We start from the raw sequence: 20,302 nt of genomic DNA on the forward strand, positions 1-20,302 counted from the left end.
CCTTCCTGTCACAGAGAGAGGTGCATTTTTTACAGAATTGCAAAACTTTTTTTGATATTTATGTAATGCCATTTTAAGTTCCTGTACAATTATTTTCAGATCATAATGCTAGAATGTGGAACTCGCTGAGGCAAAGAGCACAGATGTCTTAAACTGGAAGCTAGATCTGTGCATTAGTGTCAGCTGTGGCTCAGTGGGTAGCATTTTCACCTCTGAGTCTGAAGGTTGTGGGTTCAGGTCCCACTCCAGGGACTGGAGTATAAAAGTCTCGGCTTACACTCCCAGTGCAGTGTTGAGGGAGGCTGCACTGTCGGAGGTGCCATCTTTTGGATGAGACATTAAACCGAGGGCCCGTCTGCCCTCTCAGATGGACGTAAAAGATCCCATGGCACCATTTTGAAGAAGAGCCAGGGGAGTTCTCCCCGGTGTCCTGGGCCAATATTCATCCCTCAATCAACACAACAAAAACAAATTATCTGGTCATTATCACATTGCTGTGGGAGCTTGCTGTGCGCAAATTGGCTGCTGTGTTTCCCACATTACAACAGTGTCTACACTCCAAAAGTACTTCATTGGCTCGAAAGCGCTTTGGGACCTTTGGTGGTTGTCAAAGGCGCTATATAAATGCAAGTCTTTCTTCTAGGGAGATAGGAATGGAAGGGTATACTGATAGATTGAGATGTGGGAGGAGGCAAGGACCTGTTGGGCCCAATGCCCTGTTTCTGTGCTAGACATTATATGTAATTCATCTTGTCAATTGGTTACATATTTGACTTCTTTTTGCTTTGGGGAGCTACCGGTGTGGACTTCAAACTGTTAGAATGAGGGGGTCTATGGCTGTCTGTATATTTCCAAGCTCCATTCACAGTTAGGGATATCATAGAGTAACACAAAAGCAAAATACTGCGGAAATCTGAAATAAAAACAGAAAAATGCTGGAAATACTCAGCGGGTCTGGCAGCAACTGTGGAGAGAGAAACAGAGTTAACATTTCAGGTCTGTGACCTTCCATCATCGTTCTGATGAAGGGTCATTGACCTGAAAAGTCAACTTTGTTTCTCTCTCCACCGCTGCTGCCAGACCTGCTAAGTGTTTCCAGAATTTTCTGTGTTATATCACAGAGTAGCATGGGTTTCCCCACGGTATTATCTTCTTTGTCATTTTGAAATTTAAAAAATGGACGAGGTCAAACTGCTATCACCTGACCCAGCCTTCAAAAAACCAACCTGAAGAGATTCATCCATTTTCTCACACCATGCCTATATGCCTCCAGTCATCTTGGTTAACCCTTGCCACTGGATCAAGATCTAGCTCTGCCAAGCCCGTGTGGTGGTTGGTGTGCAACGTTAAAATAATCCACACACAGGCATCTTCCACCCTTCAATATATAGTTCAGGATCTAGAATGTCAGGTCCATTGAAACACCTGTGAACTCATCCCTTTTTGGTGTGGAAGCAAGTCATACTCGCTTCGAGGGGCTGCCTAATACTAATACTATATACTTTTAGCACCATCTGAAGATTAGAACAACAACAACACATATCTCATTTGATAGCGCCTCTAACATAGTGAAACGTCCCAAGGTGCTTCACAGGAGTGTTATGAGATAGAAATTTGACACCGAGTCGCAGAAGTAGAAATTAGCGCAGGTGACCATAAGCTTGGTCAAAGAGGTAGGTTTTAAGGAGGGTCTTGAAGGAGGAAAGAGAGGTAGAGAGGCGGAGAGGTTTAGGGAGGGAGTTCCAGAGCTTGGGGCCCAGGCAACAGGAGGCATGGCCACCGATGGTTGAGCGACTTTAATCAGGGATACTCAAGAGGGCAGAATTAGAGGAGCGCAGACATCTCGGGGGTTGTGGGACTGGAGGAGATTACAGAGATAGGGAGAGGCGAGGGCCATGGAGGGATTTGTAAACAACAATGAGAATTTTGAAATCGAGGCGTTGCTTAACCTGAAGCCAATGTAGGTCAACGAGCACAGGGGTGATGGGTGAGCGAGACTTGATGCGAGTTAGGACACGGGACAGCCGAGTTTTGGATCAGCTCTAGTTTACGTAGGGTAGAATGTGGGAGGCCAGCCAGGAGTGCGTTGGAACAATCAAGTCTAGAGGTCACAAAGGCATGGATGAGGGCTTCAGCACTGAATGAGCTGAAGCAAGGACAGAGACGGGCGATGTTATGGAGGTGGAAATAGGCGGACTTAGTTATGTTGTGGATATGTGGTCGAAGGCTCATTTCAGGGTCAAATCTGACACCAAGGTTGCGAACATTCTGGATCAGAAGGAAAATATATCTGGCCCATTCTTAGCTACTTTAATTCCTTACTCGCATGGGTTAAGATTCTTGAATCCTCCTGTTCAATTATGAGACCAGTCATGCACTTTGGCAGAAAAAAATCAAAGAGCATGTTATTATTTAAATGGAGAAAGATTGCAAAGTGCTGCAGTACAGCGGGACCTGGGGGTACTTGTGCATGAAACACAAAAGGATAGTATGCAGGTACAGCAAGTGATCAGGAAGGCCAATGGTATCTTGGCCTTTATTGCAAAAGGGAATGGAGTATAAAAGCAGGGAAGTCTTGCTACAGCTATACAAGGTATTGGTGAGATCACACCTGGAAGACTGCATGCAGTTTTGGTTTCTATATTTACGAAAGGATATACTTGCTTTGGAGGCAGTTCAGAGAAAGTTCACTAGGATGATTCCGGAGTTGAGGGGGTTAACTTATGAGGAAAGGTTGAGTAGGTTGGGCCTCTACTCATTGGAATTCAGAAGAATGAGAGGTGATCTTATCAAAACGTATAAAATTATGAGGGGGCTTGACAAGGTGGATGCAGAGAGGATGTTTCCACCGATGGGGGAGACTAGAACTAGGGGGCATGATCTTAGAATAAGGGGCCGCCCATTTAAAACAGAGATGAGGAGAAATTTCTTCTCTCAGAGGGTTGTAAATCTGTGGAATTCGCTGCCTCAGAGAGCTGTGGAAGCTGGGACATTGAATAAATTTAAGATAGAAATAGACAGTTTCTTAACCGATAAGGGGATAAGGGTTTATGGGGAGCGGGCGTGGAAGTGGACCTGAGTCCATGATTGGTTCAGCCATGATCGTATTAAATGGCGGAGCAGGCTCGAGGGGCCTTATGGCCTACTCCTGTTCCTATTTCTTATGTTCGTATGTAATTACAGCCTTATAATCACTCCCAATTATTAATTTTCCATATAAATCCATCTCCTACTCCCTTTACATTACAAAAAACCCTTCTCAAAGAGCTAAAAGCAAGGTTGGCCACAGGGCAGACCCAGCACATATCTCATTTGATGAGAGCAATGTCAGATGTTTAACCTTCGGTCAACATTTTGTTTTATGATATTCGTTATAATCCTCTCTCGGTCATTTTCAAAATCATATCGCTCTCGTTTCAATTTATCTCCTTGGTTGTAACTCTGTCGCTCTTTTCTCATTTCCTCTGACTGCTTCGCCCTGAATTTCATTCTCTGTGTTGGTTCGACAATGTCCATTTGATTCATGACTGGATTTATAACCCATGTAATGCGTTTGACTCAGCTATATATATACTCGGAGGCCCACACTCACAGTTCGCTTAGCAGAGAGGTCAACAACCAGGGCCACAGATTTAAAGTAATTGGTGGGAGGTTTAGAGGGGATTTGAGGGGAGCTTTTTCACCAGAGGGTGGTGGGGTTCTGGAACTCACGGCCTGAAAGGGTGGAAGAGGCAGAAACCCTCACCACATTTAAAAAGTACTTGGATGTGCATTTGTAGTACCGTAACCTACAGGGCTATGGACCAAGAGCCGGAAAGTGGGATTAGGCTGGATAGCTTTTTGTCGGCCGGCATGGACACGATGGGCCAAATGGCCTCCTTCCATGCTGTAAATTTTTATGATTCTATGCAACTCTCCAGCACAAATTTGCCAACTCCAATTATGATCGTCAGTTGGCCTATAAAACCATTGGTGGCGTCGAATGGTGCTGATGCTGTGCAAAACCTTTCTTCATATCTGTATCACGCTACATTCCTCAGTACTGCCCCTCCGACAGTACAGCGCTCCCTCAGTACTGCCCCTCCAACAGTGCGGTGCTCCCTCAGTACTGTCCCTCCGACAGTGCAGCGTTCCCTCAGTACTGCCCCTCCGGCAGTGCAGCACTCCCTCAGTACTGCCCCTCCAACAGTGCGGTGCTCCCTCAGTACTGTCCCTCTGACAGTGCAGCGTTCCCTCAGTACTGCCCCTCCGACAGTGCAGCGCTCCCTCAGTACTGCCCCTCCAACAGTGCGGTGCTCCCTCAGTACTGTCCCTCCGACAGTACAGCGTTCCCTCAGTACTGCCCCTCCAACAGTGCGGTGCTCCCTCAGTACTGTCCCTCCGACAGTGCAGCGTTCCCTCAGTACTGCCCCTCCGACAGTGCAGCACTCCCTCAGTAAACTTGATCTGTGTGTGTGTGTGTGTCTGGTGCTTTCAACCTAGCGGCGAGAGATTGTAGAGGGATGTGATTGGGGCCCAGGAGATGTGTGAGTTTGGGGTCCAGAAGAGGCGAGGGCCCAGGGGCAGCACGGGCCAGCCCACACTGGGATATGCGTGCGCACTAGGTCCGTGCAGCAGAGCTGGTCTCCAGTCGTCTTGGTTAATCCTTGCCACTGGACCAAGACCTAGCTCCGTCAAGCCCGTGTAGTGGCTGGTGTGCAACGGTCACCACACGCTATAAAATTCCACGCACAGGCATCTTCCACCCTTCACGATGTAGTTCGGGACCTGGAATATCAGGTCCATCACTGAAACACCTGTCAACTTCTTGACGTGGAAGCAAGTCATCCTCGATTCGAGGGACCGCCTATGACGATGATGAAAGTGGAAACTAGCCCGAATATCAATAGAAAAAACAAGACGGTCAGGACATGAGAAGACTGTCAAATTTGCTTTAATGCTTAGGTTTTCAAATACCTCCACCTTCCCCTGTCCCCCCAAAAATACTCGATGATTCATGAAGAGAGGTCCCTTGAGGAACTTGTTTTTTTTTGTACTTTTGACTTAACCAGCTCATTATTTCCATTGCTGCGTGATGACGAAAGTATATTTTTGAATCGTGGCTTTGCAAAGTTTGGATTCAAAGTCCCTGAAGTGTGTTAGTAAGTACGTGCAGGGGATCTGTGAGTGTGTGTTGATAATTTCAGCGATCTCACGAGTGAACAGGAAGAAAGACCTTGCGTCTTTCACAATCTCAGGACATCCCAAAACGGGTCAATAATTGCAGCGGGTTCCTGGGAATGTGTGGCGCATGTGTGGAAATTGCTTAAAATCTCGATCTTTTTCTAGTTCTGATGATGGGTCATTGACCTGAAATGTTAACTCTGTTTCTCTCTCCACAGATGCTGCCCGACCCGCTGAGTATTTCCAGCATTTTCTGTCTTTATTTCAGGTTTGCAGCATCCGCGGTATTTTGCTTTTGTGTCACTCTATGATATCCCTGACTGTGGGTGGGGGTTGGTAATGTGGTGACAGCCACAGACCCCCTCGTTCTAACAGTATTTTGCTTTTGTATGCGAGGGCGAGTTGTTTTACACCATCATTTCCCCTCCTGGGTGGCCCCTGAGACTGCACCGTATGCACCTTTACAGCCCTGGCAGAAATATAGCTGGGACAATCCTGATATCCATAATCTGAACTATATGTCTATGGATAACGTGACTCAATAGCTGATTATCAATACAACAACAACTTGTATTTATATAGCACCTTTCCTGCAAATCCCCTGGGAGGACAGGCGCACCAACATCAGTGTCCTTGCCCAGGCCAACATCCCCAGTATTGAAGCTCTGACCACACTCGATCAGCTCCGCTGGACAGGCCACATAGTTCACATGCCAGGCACGAGACTCCCTAAGCAATTGCTCCACGCGGAGCTCCTCCGCGGCAAACAAGCCAAAGGTGGGCAGCGGAAACGTTACAAGGGCACCCTCAAAGCCTCCCTGATAAAGTGCGACATGACCACTGACACCTGGGGGCCCCTGGCCGACGACTGCCCTAAGTGGAGGAAGTGCATCCGGGAGGGCGCTGAGCACCTCGAGTCTCAACGCCGAGAGCGTGACGAGGTCAGGCGCAGGCAGCGGAAGGAGCGTGCGGCAAACCTGTCCCACCCACCCCTTCCCTCGACGAATGTCTGTCCCACCTGTGACAGGGTCTGTGGTTCTCATATTGGACTGTTCAGCCACCAAAGGACTCATTTTAGGAGTGGAAGCAAGTCTTCCTCGATTCCGAGGGACTGCCTATGATGATTACAGTAGTAAAATGTCCCAAGGTGCTTCATAGGAGTATTTTAAGACCAAAAAAAAATGACATTGGGCCACATAAGGAGAAATTGAGGCAGGTGACCAAAAGTTGGTCAAAGAGGTAGGTTTTAAAGGCGGAAAGAGAGGTGGAGAAGAACAGGCAGGGTTCCCAGAGCCTTGGCAGCTGAAAGCACGGCCACCGATGGTTGAACGAATATAATCAGGAATGCTCAAGAGGGCAGAATTAGAGGAGCGCAGATATCTGGGGAGGGCGGGAGGGTTGTGGAGATTACAGAGATAGGGAGGGATTTGGAAATAATTAGAAAGCAGATACCTCAGGGTTGTGGGGGAGGGTGGAGTTGTGGGGCTGGAGGAGATTACAGAGATAGGGAGGGGCGAGGGACATGGAGGGATTTGGAAATAATTCGAGAGCAGATCTCTCAGAGTTGTGGGGCTGGATGAGATTACAGAGATACAGCCCCAGTGTGCATCCTATGCAGCACTCGCAACACCCAAATACCAAGGGAAGCCTGGTACTGAAGCGGTTAATTCATTCGCAGTGCTGTGGGGAGCACGGGTCCAGAGTGAGAGAGCGAGAGAGCGAGGCAGCTCGTTCGCCCTGTAGCAGTGTGTTACATCACTCTTAGCCCCAGCGCCGCCTTGCCATCTTTGCGCTTTCGGAAGGAGCGGATGAAAGGGCTTCTGTAAGAACACCCCGGCGCTCTAGCGGGGGAAGGAGCAGGTTGGAGATTGCGAACATCATGAGGGACTCCTCGGCAGCTCTTCGGAGACCCGGGTAAGCAATGCAGCGTCCTGTAAGACCGGGGACAGACCTCAGGAGCGGATGATGGCCCCAGATCGCAGGGAAATTGTGCAAAATCAGGAAGGATAAAGGTTTGTGTCTTCCTCTTTGGGGATGCAGATCTTCTACTGATTTGCTGAGGTGATGCCTCGACGCGGTTGCCCACAGCAATTGAGAAGCTTGTCCAACCCTGGGCCATTGCACTAAAACCTCCTGCCCCTCGTCCTGGGAGTCAAATTTTGCTTTGCAAACTTCCACCGGAGAGGCGATGAGCGATGGCTCTTCTTGAAGAGCACTGAAGACAGAAAGGAAGGTGAAGAGGCAAAAAAGTTTCCAGAACTTGGTTCAACCAAACCAAATCAAAGATCTCCCCCCGTCCAGAGGAGATGCCAGAGGCTACTGGCTGACCGGACGGGCCAATGCAGGGCTGGCTGAAAGGTGGAGAGATGGAGCATTACAGGAAGATCAGGAAGACTGAGGAAGAGAGCCCCCTGCCCTTCGAGAACCTGCCCGCCGACATCGTGGAGATGCGGGTGAAAGAGGGCAGCAAGATCAGGAACTTGATGGGCTTCGCCATGGGCAGGATGGAGCTGGAGATGACCAAGCAGATCGTCTTCAGCGGCTCGGGCAGGGCGGTGACCAAGACCATCACCTGCGTGGAGATCATGAAGAGGCGCATCAGCGGTCTCCACCAGCTCACCAAGCTGCGTTACAAGAGCCTGCAGGAGACCTGGGAGCACCGGGAACCCCGGCAGGACTCCCAGAACCTCACCCTCTCCAAGAACGTGCCCTCCATCTGCATCCTGCTGTCCAAGGAACCCCTGGACCCGGCCCAAGCCGGCTACCAGCCGCCGGACACCGGAGACGGGCTGTGGGTGGGGGCCGAGGAGGCTGCAGAGGAAGATCCCAGCCCGTCTCCAAGGGGCATCAAGCGCGCCCTATGTTGCGGGGACAACGATATGGTCAAAAAACTGACAAAAGACAGCCAACTTGAGCCTTCCTTACCTAACTACACCTACTTACTGAACTACCAACAGTAACCTATTGTAAACATGATATATCATATATGTATATATATATAGACATTTATAGAGCAGTTTGTAAACATTAAAATTCGGATCAAGCAACATCGCGGTGTGTGTATGTGTGTGTGTGTGCGTACTGTTGGAAATTTTAATTTAGGGAGGCTGATAGCTGCACCTTCTTAAAAAGGAACTTGAGAACTTTATTCTAACTTTGCAGCGTTGAACTAACGCCGGGGTCTCAGAAGAGCATGTTGCCCAGAGGAGGAACCGATTTCAAGTCAAACCACCCTTTTTCCGTGGGACACCACAAGATACTGGTGGATGAATTCGTACGACTTGACGAAAAGGGTGGGTATTGTGTGTGTGTGTGTGTATGTGTGCCGACTTTGGAGTGTTGTACCTCACTCGTTCAGAACATCTCGCCTTGTGTGCAGAAATAATCTGATCAGACACATTGTGAGCCTCTGGTCTGGTCAGCAATTAACCCTGGAGTGCGGTGTTCGGCAAGCGAGGGAGTTTTACCTGTGCAGTCTTGCCAATTCCAGCGGCTGCAATGATTCTCTGTTCCCCACAGAAACCTTCCACGAGGACGCCAGTTTTAACAGCCCCAACATTATCGCTTCACCCCATCGTGTATTTGTTCTTTTTAAAATGCAATGCTGCCCCTTTCTCACACACACACACACACACCCCTCCCCAATTTTGCAAGTTGTGGCTAGAAGCCCCTTTAGCAGAGGTTCCGTTTGATGTCCTTCGGCGATTTTGTCCTCTTTCAGCATTCTGCCAATTAATTGCTCGTCTGTTTCACAGTCCGCTAAATAGCTTTGCGCCCTCCAGTTTCTAAGTGAGCTCAATGGTTTATAAATCTTACAACGCGAACGGATACATGTCCAAATGCCCACATTGCAATAGTGGCCACACTTCACACAGCACGCCATTGGCTGCAAAGCGCTTTGAGACGTCCGGTGGTCGCGAAAGGCGCTATAGAAATGCAAGTCTACATGTAACTAAACCTGATAAAGCATGAGAGTTAATTACTTCTATCGGCCCTTGTCATATTTACACCGTAAACCCCCTTCACTTAGAATTAAAACGTTAGATGTGGCCCTGACGGCTAAAGGGGTCAAGGAGTCCGGAGAGAAAGCAGGAATGGGGTACTGAAGTTGCATGATCAGCCATGATCATATTGAATGGTGGTGCAGGCTCGAAGGGCCGAATGGCCTACTCCTGCACCTATTTTCTATGTTTCTATTGAATGCCCAGTTCTTATTTTGCGCTTTTCTTTTGTAACAAGCCCCCCTCCCCAAATTGTCTGCAGTATATAACAGTTGAAATCCAGACCCCGGGCAAAACACAATTGTGGACTATTCCAGCATCGGTTCTGGCGGCTGTGTCACTGAAAAACTCTTCTGAATCAAATCTTTTGAATGTTAAGTAGCAAAAACCCTTCTCTCAAGCAAAGAACACATTATCCCCCTCCCCCCCCCCCCATCGCGCCCCCTCCTTGTGCGTTAACCTTTTTTTATAGTAAATAATATTGTCTGGTTGAATGGATTGATAAGTTTCACTGAATTCTGATCTTTCACCAAGAGCTGGTTTCTGTTTGTCATGTTAATATATAAAGGCTGCTGGAATCAGATTCAATAGGAACGTTCAAAGGGCAATTGGATATGTATTTGAAGAGAACTAATTTGTTGGGGCCTTGGGACTAAAATTAACAGCTCCTGCGAAGAACTGGCACAGGCACGATGGGCCGAATGGCCTCCTTCTGTGCTGTAAGATTCTGTGATGGTTTGGTGTATATATTATAGAATCATAGCAATTTTCAGCATGGAAGGAGGCCATTTCGGCCCATCGTGTCTGCGCCGGCCGACAAAGAGCTATCCAGCCTAATCCCACTTTCCAGCTCTCGGTCCGTAGCCCTGTAGGTTACGGCACTTCAAGTGCACATCCAAGTACTTTTTAAATGCGATGAAGGTTTCTGTCTCTACCACCCTTTCAGGCAGTGAGTTTCAGACCCCCATCACCAAACTCTGGGTGAATAAAGTTCTCCTCATCGTCCCTCTAATCCTTCTACCAATCACTTTAAATCTGTGCCCCCTGGCTGTTGACCCCCCTGCTAAGGGAAATAGCTCCTTCCTATCCACTCTATCCAGGCCCCTCCCTCATAATTTTACACACTTCAATCAAGTTCTCCTCCTCTGTTCCAAAGAAAATAACCCCAGCCTATCCAATCTTTCCTCACAGTTAAAATTCTCCAATCCTGGCAACATCCTCACAAATCTCCTCTGTATCCTCTATTAGCATCATCTATAGGAATTCATAGAGATACTTGCAAACAGATATATTTCACATTAGTTCATCTTGCAGATATAATAAATATACTCATAATGGGTGCATTGATACCTACGGTCTAGGCTGACACCCTAGTGCAGCGCTGAGGGAGTGCTGCATTGTCAGAGATTATCTGGCCATTATCATAAATTGGCTGCCCGTGTTTCCCACATTACAACAGTCACTGCACTTCAAACATTGGCTGTAAAGTGATTTGAGTTGTCCGATGGTCTTGAAAGGAGTTTTATAAATGCAAGCTTTTCTTCCCTTGTTGATATAAGCCTTGTTGGTATATGTGTAGTATATAAATATCGAGATGGAGATACATGTTATGTTATATTATTGCTATTTATCTGCATCGGTGCAATGAGCTCTATGTCTTTGCAAGTTACAGTACTTTTGAAGGATACCATTTTATTCCTGTTCCTACTTGATGAAGAGCGGTTTGCTGAGGGTATTGTGATCTGCACAGAACAGATCTCCCAAAGTGACTGGGCTGGAACGGCAATAGATTATGCGCAGTCAATGACATGGAAGCAAGCCTTTTCCGCAAATCCAGATGCCCTGGGGACCCGACTCCTCAAGCGGAGCAGATAGCTTTGCCCCTCGTGGTTTGGACAGCAGAAATCTTGGAAATTTTAAAGACCGTTTAATTATAACTACACCTGGGAGATTATCGCTAGAATGTTGTAAATTTGGTAGTCAGCCTTTTTTTTTTCTAATGGAATACTGTTCGCAGAAAAAACCTAAATTAGCAAGCCAGAGTAATTGAGAGAAACTAATCCAACAATATTGGTGTATAACTAAAAGAGTAAAAAAAAGAAAGGCTTGTATTTCTAAAGTTCCTTTCACGACTACTGGATATCCTAAAGCACTTTACAGCCAGTGAAGCACTTTGTTGGAGTGTAGTCACTGTTGTAATGTGGAAAAGGCAGCAGTCAATTTGCACACAGCAAGCTCCCACACACAGCAATGTGACAATGACCAGATAATCTGTTTTGGTGATGTTGATGTACATCATATTCTTAATACACCTACAAAACACAACATTCTTAGAACATAAGAAATAGGAGCAGGAGTCGGCCACTTGGCCCCTCGAGCCTGCTCCGCCATTCAATAAGATCATGGCTGATCTGATCTTGGCCTCAACTCCACTTCCCCTGCCCACTCCCCATAACCCTTTACTCTCTTATCATTCAAAAATCTGTCTCTCTCAGCCTTGAATATATTCAATGACCCAGCCTCCACAGCTCCCTGGGGTGTAGAATTCCAAAGATTCACAACCCTCTGAGGGAAGAAATTCCTCCTCATCTCCGTTTTAAATTGGCGACCCCTCATTCTGAAACTATGCCCCCCCCCCTAGTTCTAGATTCCCCCATAAGGGGAAGCATCCTCTCTGCATCTACCCTGTCGAGCCCCCTCAGAATCTTATCCGTTTCAATAAGATCACCTCTCAGTCTTCTAAACTTCAATGAGTAGAGGCCCAACCTGCTCAATTCAATCCAATGAATAGCATTCTTAATATACAAACAATACATACTATTCTTAATATACATGCAATATCATCATCATCATCATAGGCAGTCCCTCGAAATCGAGGAAGACTTGCTTCCACTCTAAAAGTGAGTTCTCGGGTGACTGAACAGTCCAATACAGGAATTACAGTCTCTGTCGCAGGTGGGACAGACAGTGGTTGTAGGAAAGGGTGGGTGGGACTGGTTTGCCGCACGCTCCTTCCGCTGCCTACGCTTGTTTTCTGCATGCTCTCGGTGACGAGACTCAAGGTGCTCAGCGCCCTCCTGGAAGCTCTTCTTCCACTTAGGGTGGTCTTGGGCCAGGGACTTCTAGGTGTCGGTGGGGATGTTGCACTTTATCAGGGAGGCTTTGAGGGTGACTTTGAAACGTTTCCTCTGCCATGTAGGAGTTCCGAGTAGAGCACTTGCTTTGGGAGTCTCGGGTCGGGCATGTGGACAATGTGGCCCGCCCAACATGCAATATATAGCATTCTTAACACACAAATAGAATTTTAAGCAATGCATATCAGTCGTAATGCACATGCAATATGTAACATTTATAATACAATGCAATAAATTGTATTTTTTCCATCATGTTTGTTTCGATTTCAGATTTTTATTGATTGATATTTTTTAGTTTTTATGCTCGTTGTAATAGAACATCAACTCTTGGAACAATGTGATTTTTGATTATGTACACCATGTCTGTATAAACCAATTAATTGACAAGTCTTTACTTACAAAAGAGCAAATATATTCCGCTGACCTTCATTAGATTCACAGACACAGGATTCAAAACTGCAATTTGTCAGTTGATGGAGGGCCAACAAGTTTTGGAAATGGAAAAGAAAGACTTGCATTTATATAGCGCCCTTCCCAACCACTGGTCATCCAAAAGCGCTTTACAGCCAATGAAGTACGTTTTAAAAAAAGTGTGGTTGCTGTTGTAATGTGGCCAACTTTAGTGGAGTGAGTCATAACTTTTCAGAGATGTCCCGCAACTTTTGGGTTTACCGCAATGGTCTGTGTAAACATCTCGCCAAGTGAGAGTATTGTTTCTGGTCAAAGCTGCTGGTCAGGTGTATTCTCAGAGACAGTCGGGAGGTGGGGATATCATGGGTATTCATTGTTGCCTGCATAAGTAAACATAAGGGGTGGTGGGGGTGGTAAGGTGGATGTTTCTGTAGTATTACGCCCAGGTGTGGGGAGGTGGGGAGGGGGGCGGAGATGGGATGAATGTGTGTGTGTGTAACTGTATGTATGGATATGTGAGGGGTGTATATGTGTGTGTATGAGAGTGTGGGGGTGCATATATGTATGTGGAGTGTGGGTGTGTATACGTATGTGTGGGTGTGTATGTGTGTCTGTAGATGTGTATGTGTGTTGGTGTGTATATGTGTGTGTGGGGTATAGGTATGTATGTGTGCATATGTGTGTGTAGATGTTATGTGTGTGTGGGGTGTATGTGGGATGTGTGTGTGGGGTGTGTGTGGGGTGTGTGTGCTGGATGTGTGTGGGGTGTGTGGGGTGGGTGTGTGTTGGGTGTGTGTGGGTAGGTGAGTAGGTTTGTGTGTGTGTGGTGGGGGAGGTGTGGGTGTGTATATGTGTGTGTGTGTGTATATGTGTGTGTATGAGTGTGGGGGTGTATATGTGTATAGGGTGTGGGTTTGTATACGTATGTGTGGGTGTGTATGCGCGTGTGTATGTGTGGGGTGTGCGTGTGTGGGATGTACGTTGGGTGTGTGTGTGTGTGTGTGTGTGTGGGTAGATGGGTGGGCATGTGGGTATGTGTGGTTTTGTGTATGTGGTGTGTGTGTGGTTGCATGTGTGGGTAGGTGTGTGTGTGTGTGTGGTTTTATATGTGTGGTTGCGTGTGTGGATAGGTGGTTGTGTGGGTACGTATATGTGTGTGTGTGGTGTGTGTGTGGCTACGTATATGTGTGTGTGTGTGGTGTGTGTGGATACGTATATGTGTGTGTGTGGTGTGTGTGTGAGTACATATATGTGTGTGTGTGGTGTGTGTGTGGGTACGTATATGTGTGTGTGGTGTGTGTGGGTACGTATATGTGTGTGTGTGGTATGTGTGTGGGTACGTATATGTGTGTGTGCAGTGTGTGTGTGGGTACGTATATGTGCGTGTGTGGTGTGTGTGTGGGTACATATATGTGTGTGTGGTGTGTGTGTGTGGGTACATATATGTGTGTGTGTGTGTGGTGTGTGTGGGTACGTATATGTGTGTGTGTGGTGTGTGTGTGAGTACGTATATGTGTGTGTGTGGTGTGTGTGTGGGTACATATGTGTGTGTGTGTGGTGTGTGTGTGGGTACGTATATGTGTGTGTGTGGTGTGTGTGTGGGTACGTATATGTGTGTGTGTGGTGTGTGTGTGGGTACGTATATGTGTGTGTGTGTGGTGTGTGTGGGTATGTATATGTGTGTGTGTGGTGTGTGTGTGGGTACATATATGTGTGTGTGTGGTGTGTGTGTGAGTACGTATATGTGTGTGTGTGGTGTGTGTGTGGGTACATATGTGTGTGTGTGTGTGGTGTGTGTGTGAGTACGTATATGTGTGTGTGTGTGGTGTGTGTGTGTACGTATATGTGTGTGTGTGGTGTGTGTGTGGGTACGTATATGTGTGTGTGTGGTGTGTGTGTGGGTACGTATATGTGTGTGTGTGGTGTGTGTGTGGGTACGTATATGTGTGTGTGTGGTGTGTGTGTGAGTACGTATATGTGTGTGTGTGGTGTGTGTGTGGGTACGTATATGTGTGTGTGTGGTGTGTGTGTGGGTACGTATATGTGTGTGCGTGGTGTGTGTGTGGGTACGTATATGTGTGTGCGTGGTGTGTGTGTGTGTACGTATATGTGTGTGCGTGGTGTGTGTGTGGGTACGTATATGTGTGTGTGTGGTGTGTGTGTGGGTACGTATATGTGTGTGTGTGGTGCGTGTGTGGGTACGTATATGTGTGTGTGTGGTGCGTGTGTGTGTACGTATATGTGTGTGTGTGGTGTGTGTGTGGGTACGTATATGTGTGTGTGCACTGTCCCAAACACAGTCACAAGAGGAACAAGTAATAATTACACCCACTTATATATCTTGCATCTCCAGCCTCCAGCGCCTGCTGTCAAATGGCCTCATTGAGACATGACGTTCTATTTTTTCTGATTTGATTGGTAAATGGCCCCAGGGTTAGATTTTATGTGACTTTCCAAGATTTATAAGAATTATTTAAAATTGAATTAAAACACACCACATTCATGACCAGGAGTGAGGTTCGTTTAGCAAAGGCAGTGTCAGTCCTATTGATCAGCGTGACAGAGGGCGGTCACAGGTCGCATCCTGTGAGTACAAGTAAGGTGCTTAAAATATCCATCGCCTTCTTACCAGGAGCACTCCTTAACTATCTTGGTTTCCAGATAATGACTTTATTTTTCACGATGCAGAGACTATAATCTGATAATGGGAATAATTTCTGTTCTGCTTTGAAAATCCCTTCATTTCTTTTAAATCATAAAGTTCAAAGAGTTCCTTGTCTAAGGATTATTACACTTCCTACGCACTGAAAAGCTGGAGAACACAGCCTGCAAAACATCACCCAGCTTTGGTACCCATGAGTGAGAGGTGTGAAAGACAGACTTGCGTCTATATAGTGCCTTTCACAACCACCGGACGTCTCAAAGCGCTTTACAGCTGAAATGTATGCACCTGTGAGGATGCTCACAGGTTTGTAGGGCTGTTGAGGTACTCAACTCTCTTGGCTCAGAGCTGTTACATCTTCCACAATAGAGGCTAAGGTGCAAGTCAATCACATAGGCAAGTGTTGCATTGGGTCAAGACCCATAAGTGGGGTCAAATTGATGTTTTTCTGGAGTGTCCCCCAGATCGAGGAGGGGGGCACTTGATCTAATGTTTATTTTGTTCCCCAAAAGAGTTGTGCAGCTTTTGACTAGAGTGCATTATCACCCCCGGCAACCAAATTTTAATTTAATTTTACATGTTTTAAAGTTTAATCTGTTTTAATTGCTGGATTTTTAGTGTCCTCCTCCCCTTTTATAGGGGGCACTTGTAAAATATATAATTTTAATGCCTCAAAAAAATCACAAAAGAAACCAAAAAAAAAACAAAAAAAGCAAAAAATATAAAAAAAGAGGGCAGTTAAAAGTGTCTGGAGTGTCCCCCAGATCGGGGGTGGGGGGGCACTTGATCTAATGTTTATTTTTAGTGTCCCCCTCCCCTTTTATAGGGGGCACTTGTATATATATCTGTGGTTTTACTGCCAAAAAACCCCACAAAAATCACAAAAAAAGCACAAAAAAACACAAAAAAACAAAAAAAAAGGGCATGTGAAAAGTGTTTAGAGTGTCCCCCAGATCAGGGGACACTTGACTTAAATGTTTAATTTTGTCCTATCAAAAGAGTTGTTGGGCTGTTGATAATCTCCTCCATGCCTTTCAGATCCGCGCGGAGGGGATTCCTGTACGGGCTGCTCTTGTACACACTCCTCGTCTGCCGTCCGCACACGCCATGGCGCACCACCTTGCCGTCCGGAGGAGGCGGGGGTTCCCCAATGGAGTGCGCTCTATGCGGGAGTCCTCCCTGGATTTATTGGAGACTTGGCCTGGAGGGTGTTGCACGGAGTCAGTCCCGTGCAATCGGTTTTTAAGTCGGTTCATGGACTCCCAGGCCACCTGTATTTTCTGCGGTCCAGAGGAGTCCGTGTTCCACGTCTACGTTTAGTGTGCAAGGTTGCAGCCCCTGTTCCATTATTTAAAGGGGCTGCTCCTCAAATTTCTGGTTGCACTTCAGTCCCACACTAATGATCTTTGGGCACCCTGTGCGGAGGGGAGCGGGCTGGTCTGAAGGCCTCTCCGTAGATGTGCTCCTGGGCCTGGCCAAGGGGGCCATCAACCGGTCCAGGCATCGGGCAGTCGAGGGGGTTGTTCAGCCCGACTGCCTGCCTCTCTTCCGCAGTTACGTCTGAGCCAGGGTTCCCTGGAGATGGAGCACGCAGTGTCCACCGGTATGCTCGCAGCCTTCCGCGAGTGGTGGGTGCCGGAGGGACTGGAGTGCATCATCACCCCCGGCAACCAAATTTTAATTTGATTTGTTTTACGTCCAAAGTTTAATTTGTTTAATGTGTTGGTTTTAGTGCCCCTTTAATAACATGATTATTGTTTCAACTTAAAATAGTTGTAGAGCTGTTGAGTTGGGAGTGGCTTAGCCAGTCGCGTGATGTTCACAAGACTCAATAAAACCCCAGCCAGTTGGGTTTGAGGGATCCACGATGAGGTATGCAGTTGTGAGCCTGGTGGATCAACTGGTAATGTGTAGTGTGATTGTTAAATCATTTGCTAATAAACCAACTCGTTCTTAATAGCAATGTGCTGCTATGAATTCTTAAGCAAAGAACCCATGAAGCAAATACGTTACAGCAGCCAATGAAGTACTTTTGGAGTGTAGTCACTGTTGCATTATGGGAAATGCTGCAATCAGCGACCTGGATCTTGGTGACATCCAATCTTGTCGCCCCCTTCATGCCACCGCACGCTGCTCCCTCTAATGGCCCCGGCCTGCTGATGGTCTTGCAGGCCGGGACCGGGCCGATTTCCACTGCCATGCCATTACTGAGTGACATGGGTTGTTAAAAGCAGGTGGCTAATGTGTTGATGTGACACTTGTTCAGCATTGGTGCCTATATTATCTGATACGTCCTTACTAAACAGTATAAATGCACACGAGGCTCATGCTTGAGAGAAGGTCAGTCTGTGACCTGTCCTTTATTCCATAGCATTCAAGTGATGGCAGTGGGTGGAGCTTCCCCTTTTATACCTGAAGGTCGAGGTTAGGACTGTCTCCCACAAGTTCACCACCTAGTGGTCAGTGTTCTCACAGTGGACAACTTAGGTCAGATTATACATGGGTTACAATGCTGGTTGAATACATGACATTTTCCACTCTGGTCTGGGCTTAAAAGGTTAGTAAAGAGGAATTAACTCGTGAATTGAACGAGGTAACACATCTTTTTTCCAGTTCGGAGGTTTGCGTCGAGCTAAATGCTGATGAAGGACCCACGAGTGAATCGTTGACCTGACTTTTATTGTTACTCAGCTGCTGAGTATCTCCAGCGATCCCCGTATTTGTTTCTGCATTTGCAGCTTTCCAATTGGTGCGAATGTTGAAGGGGGTAGGATTTCTGCTGAGCTCCCGCCCCCCCCACTACCCCAGCCACACCCCGCTCTCCCACCGGAATGTCGGCAGGAGACGGGTTGGAAATCCCCCCGGGAGAAATTGGTGAATGGCCATTCACGCCACCTGTCAGGGATTTGCTGCTGTGTTGGGATGTGGAGTAAGCCCCCCTGTGGAGATTCACTCCCACATCCAAAGGGCGGTCTTCAGGTGAAGTGGTGTCAGAGGACAGTGGATAATCACTCCAGTGCACCAAGGTCTCAGTCAGGCCCCATATTGGAGTCGTACATTGTGTCCTTATTCTTCCTATTGACGGAAAGTGCGTGCAGGCATCGGACTTTTAATAGATTATGACAGAGATGTAGATGTTAGGACAATACACTTCCTCATAAAAGACTTTGAGGTCGAAATTGGGTCGCTTAACACCCCGGGAACGGGTGGGAACAGGAGGCACTAAAGGGGTTCGGAGCCGTGAGCGCCGGTATTCGCGTCGCTCGGCACGTTCAGTGTGACGGTGCCGACGGTGCTGACCAGTGTCGAGCCGGTGTGCAACGCCCCCCCGGTTTCGACAGCGCAATGGTTTTTGTTTCACACTGACATGTAGCGCCCCCCCCCCTAGTGGCACCGCCTGGGAGAGCGGGCGGTCCGAGCTGCTCCTGCGGCAGCGAGCGAAGGAACGACTGCACGAGGTAAGTGTGATTGGGTTTCTTTTGGTCCTTTTTTTGCGATTTATGTTTACACGGGGTGAGCAGAATATTGGGAATGTTTTTTTGTGATTTTTTTTTTTTGCCGATTTATTTTTTTTTTCCAGGCAAGTGCCACTTCGGGCGCCCCGAGACCGGCTGTTTAGCTCGGGATTTCCAGTCGCTCAGCCGGCCGAGCGCCCTAAGAGCGGTGTGGAAGGCCTCCCTTAGCGCTCCGCCCCACACTCAGGGCCCAGCCGGTGAATTTTGTGGCTGCAGACGCAAACAATTTGCGCCTTAATTAGCCTCCAACTGGATGAGTATCATTTAACCATTTTGTGCATTGTTTTGGTTCCTCACCATTTAATGTGACAACAGAAACGTTGGACTTCATTACATTAGTAATATATGGGTTTGTATCTAATCTACAAACAGACCAAACACCTAATTATTATATGACTAGTTACATGGAATTGCAGAGAATAAATATACAGCACAGAAACAGGCCATTCGGCCCAACTGCTCCGTGCCAGTGTTTATGATCCACATGATCCTCCTCCCACCGCTCTTCATCTCACCGTATCAGCATATCCTTCTATTCCTTTCTCCTGTTGTATGCTTATCGAGCTTCCCCTTAACAAATCTTCTAGAATTTTTTGAGGATGTAACGAGTAGAGTGGACAAGAGAGAACCAGTAGGTGAGATGTATTTGGACTTTCAAAAGGCTTTTGACAAGGTCCCACACAAGAGATTGGTGTGCAAAATCAAGGCACATGGGATTGGTGGTAAGGTACTGACGCGGATAGAGAACTGGTTGGCAGAAAGGAAGCAGAGTGGGAATAAACGGGCCCTTTTCAGAATGGCAGGCAGTGACTAGTGGGGTACCGCAAGGTTCAGTGCTGGGACCCCAGCTATTTACAATATATATTAATGATTTAGACAAAGGAATTGAATGTAATATCTCCAAGTTTGCAGCTAACACTAAGCTGGGTGGCAATGTGAGCTGTGAGGAGGATGCTAAGAGGCTGCAGGGTGACTTGGACAGTTTAGGTGAGTGGGCAAATGTCTGGCAAATGCAGTATAATGTGGATAAATGTGAGGTTATCCACTTTGGTGACAAAAACAGGAAGGCAGATTATTATCTGAATGGTGACAGATTAGTAAAAGGGATGGTGCAACGAGACCTGGGTGTCATGGTACATCAGTCATTGAAAGTAGGCATTCAGGTACAGCAGGCAGTTAAGAAAGCAAATGGTTTGTTGGCCTTCATAGCGAGAGGATTTGATTATAGGAGCAGGGAGGTCTTGCTGCAGTTGTACAGGGCCTTGGTGAGACCACACCTGGAATACTGTGTACAGTTTTGGTCTCCTAATCTGAGGAAGGACATTCTTGCTATTGAGGGAGTGCAGCGAAGGTTCACCAGACTGATTCTCGGGATGGCAGGACTGACATATGAAGAAAGACTGGATCGACTAGGCT

The 20,302-nt window shown here is 47.2% G+C and overlaps 1 protein-coding gene across 1 annotated transcript; it reads left to right on the plus strand.

The window, feature by feature from the left end:
- The first annotated feature begins 7,045 nt into the window (after positions 1-7,045).
- On the plus strand, positions 7,046-8,189 carry LOC139233715 (ribonuclease P protein subunit p25-like protein). Its single transcript, XM_070864127.1, has one exon. The coding sequence runs from the start codon at positions 7,503-7,505 to the stop codon at positions 8,121-8,123; it is 621 nt and encodes a 206-aa protein (XP_070720228.1). The 5' UTR covers positions 7,046-7,502; the 3' UTR covers positions 8,124-8,189.
- Positions 8,190-20,302: the final 12,113 nt, after the last annotated feature.

The sequence above is a fragment of the Pristiophorus japonicus genome, chromosome 21 (assembly GCF_044704955.1).
Source record: "Pristiophorus japonicus isolate sPriJap1 chromosome 21, sPriJap1.hap1, whole genome shotgun sequence".
Lineage (NCBI taxonomy): Eukaryota > Metazoa > Chordata > Chondrichthyes > Pristiophoridae > Pristiophorus > Pristiophorus japonicus.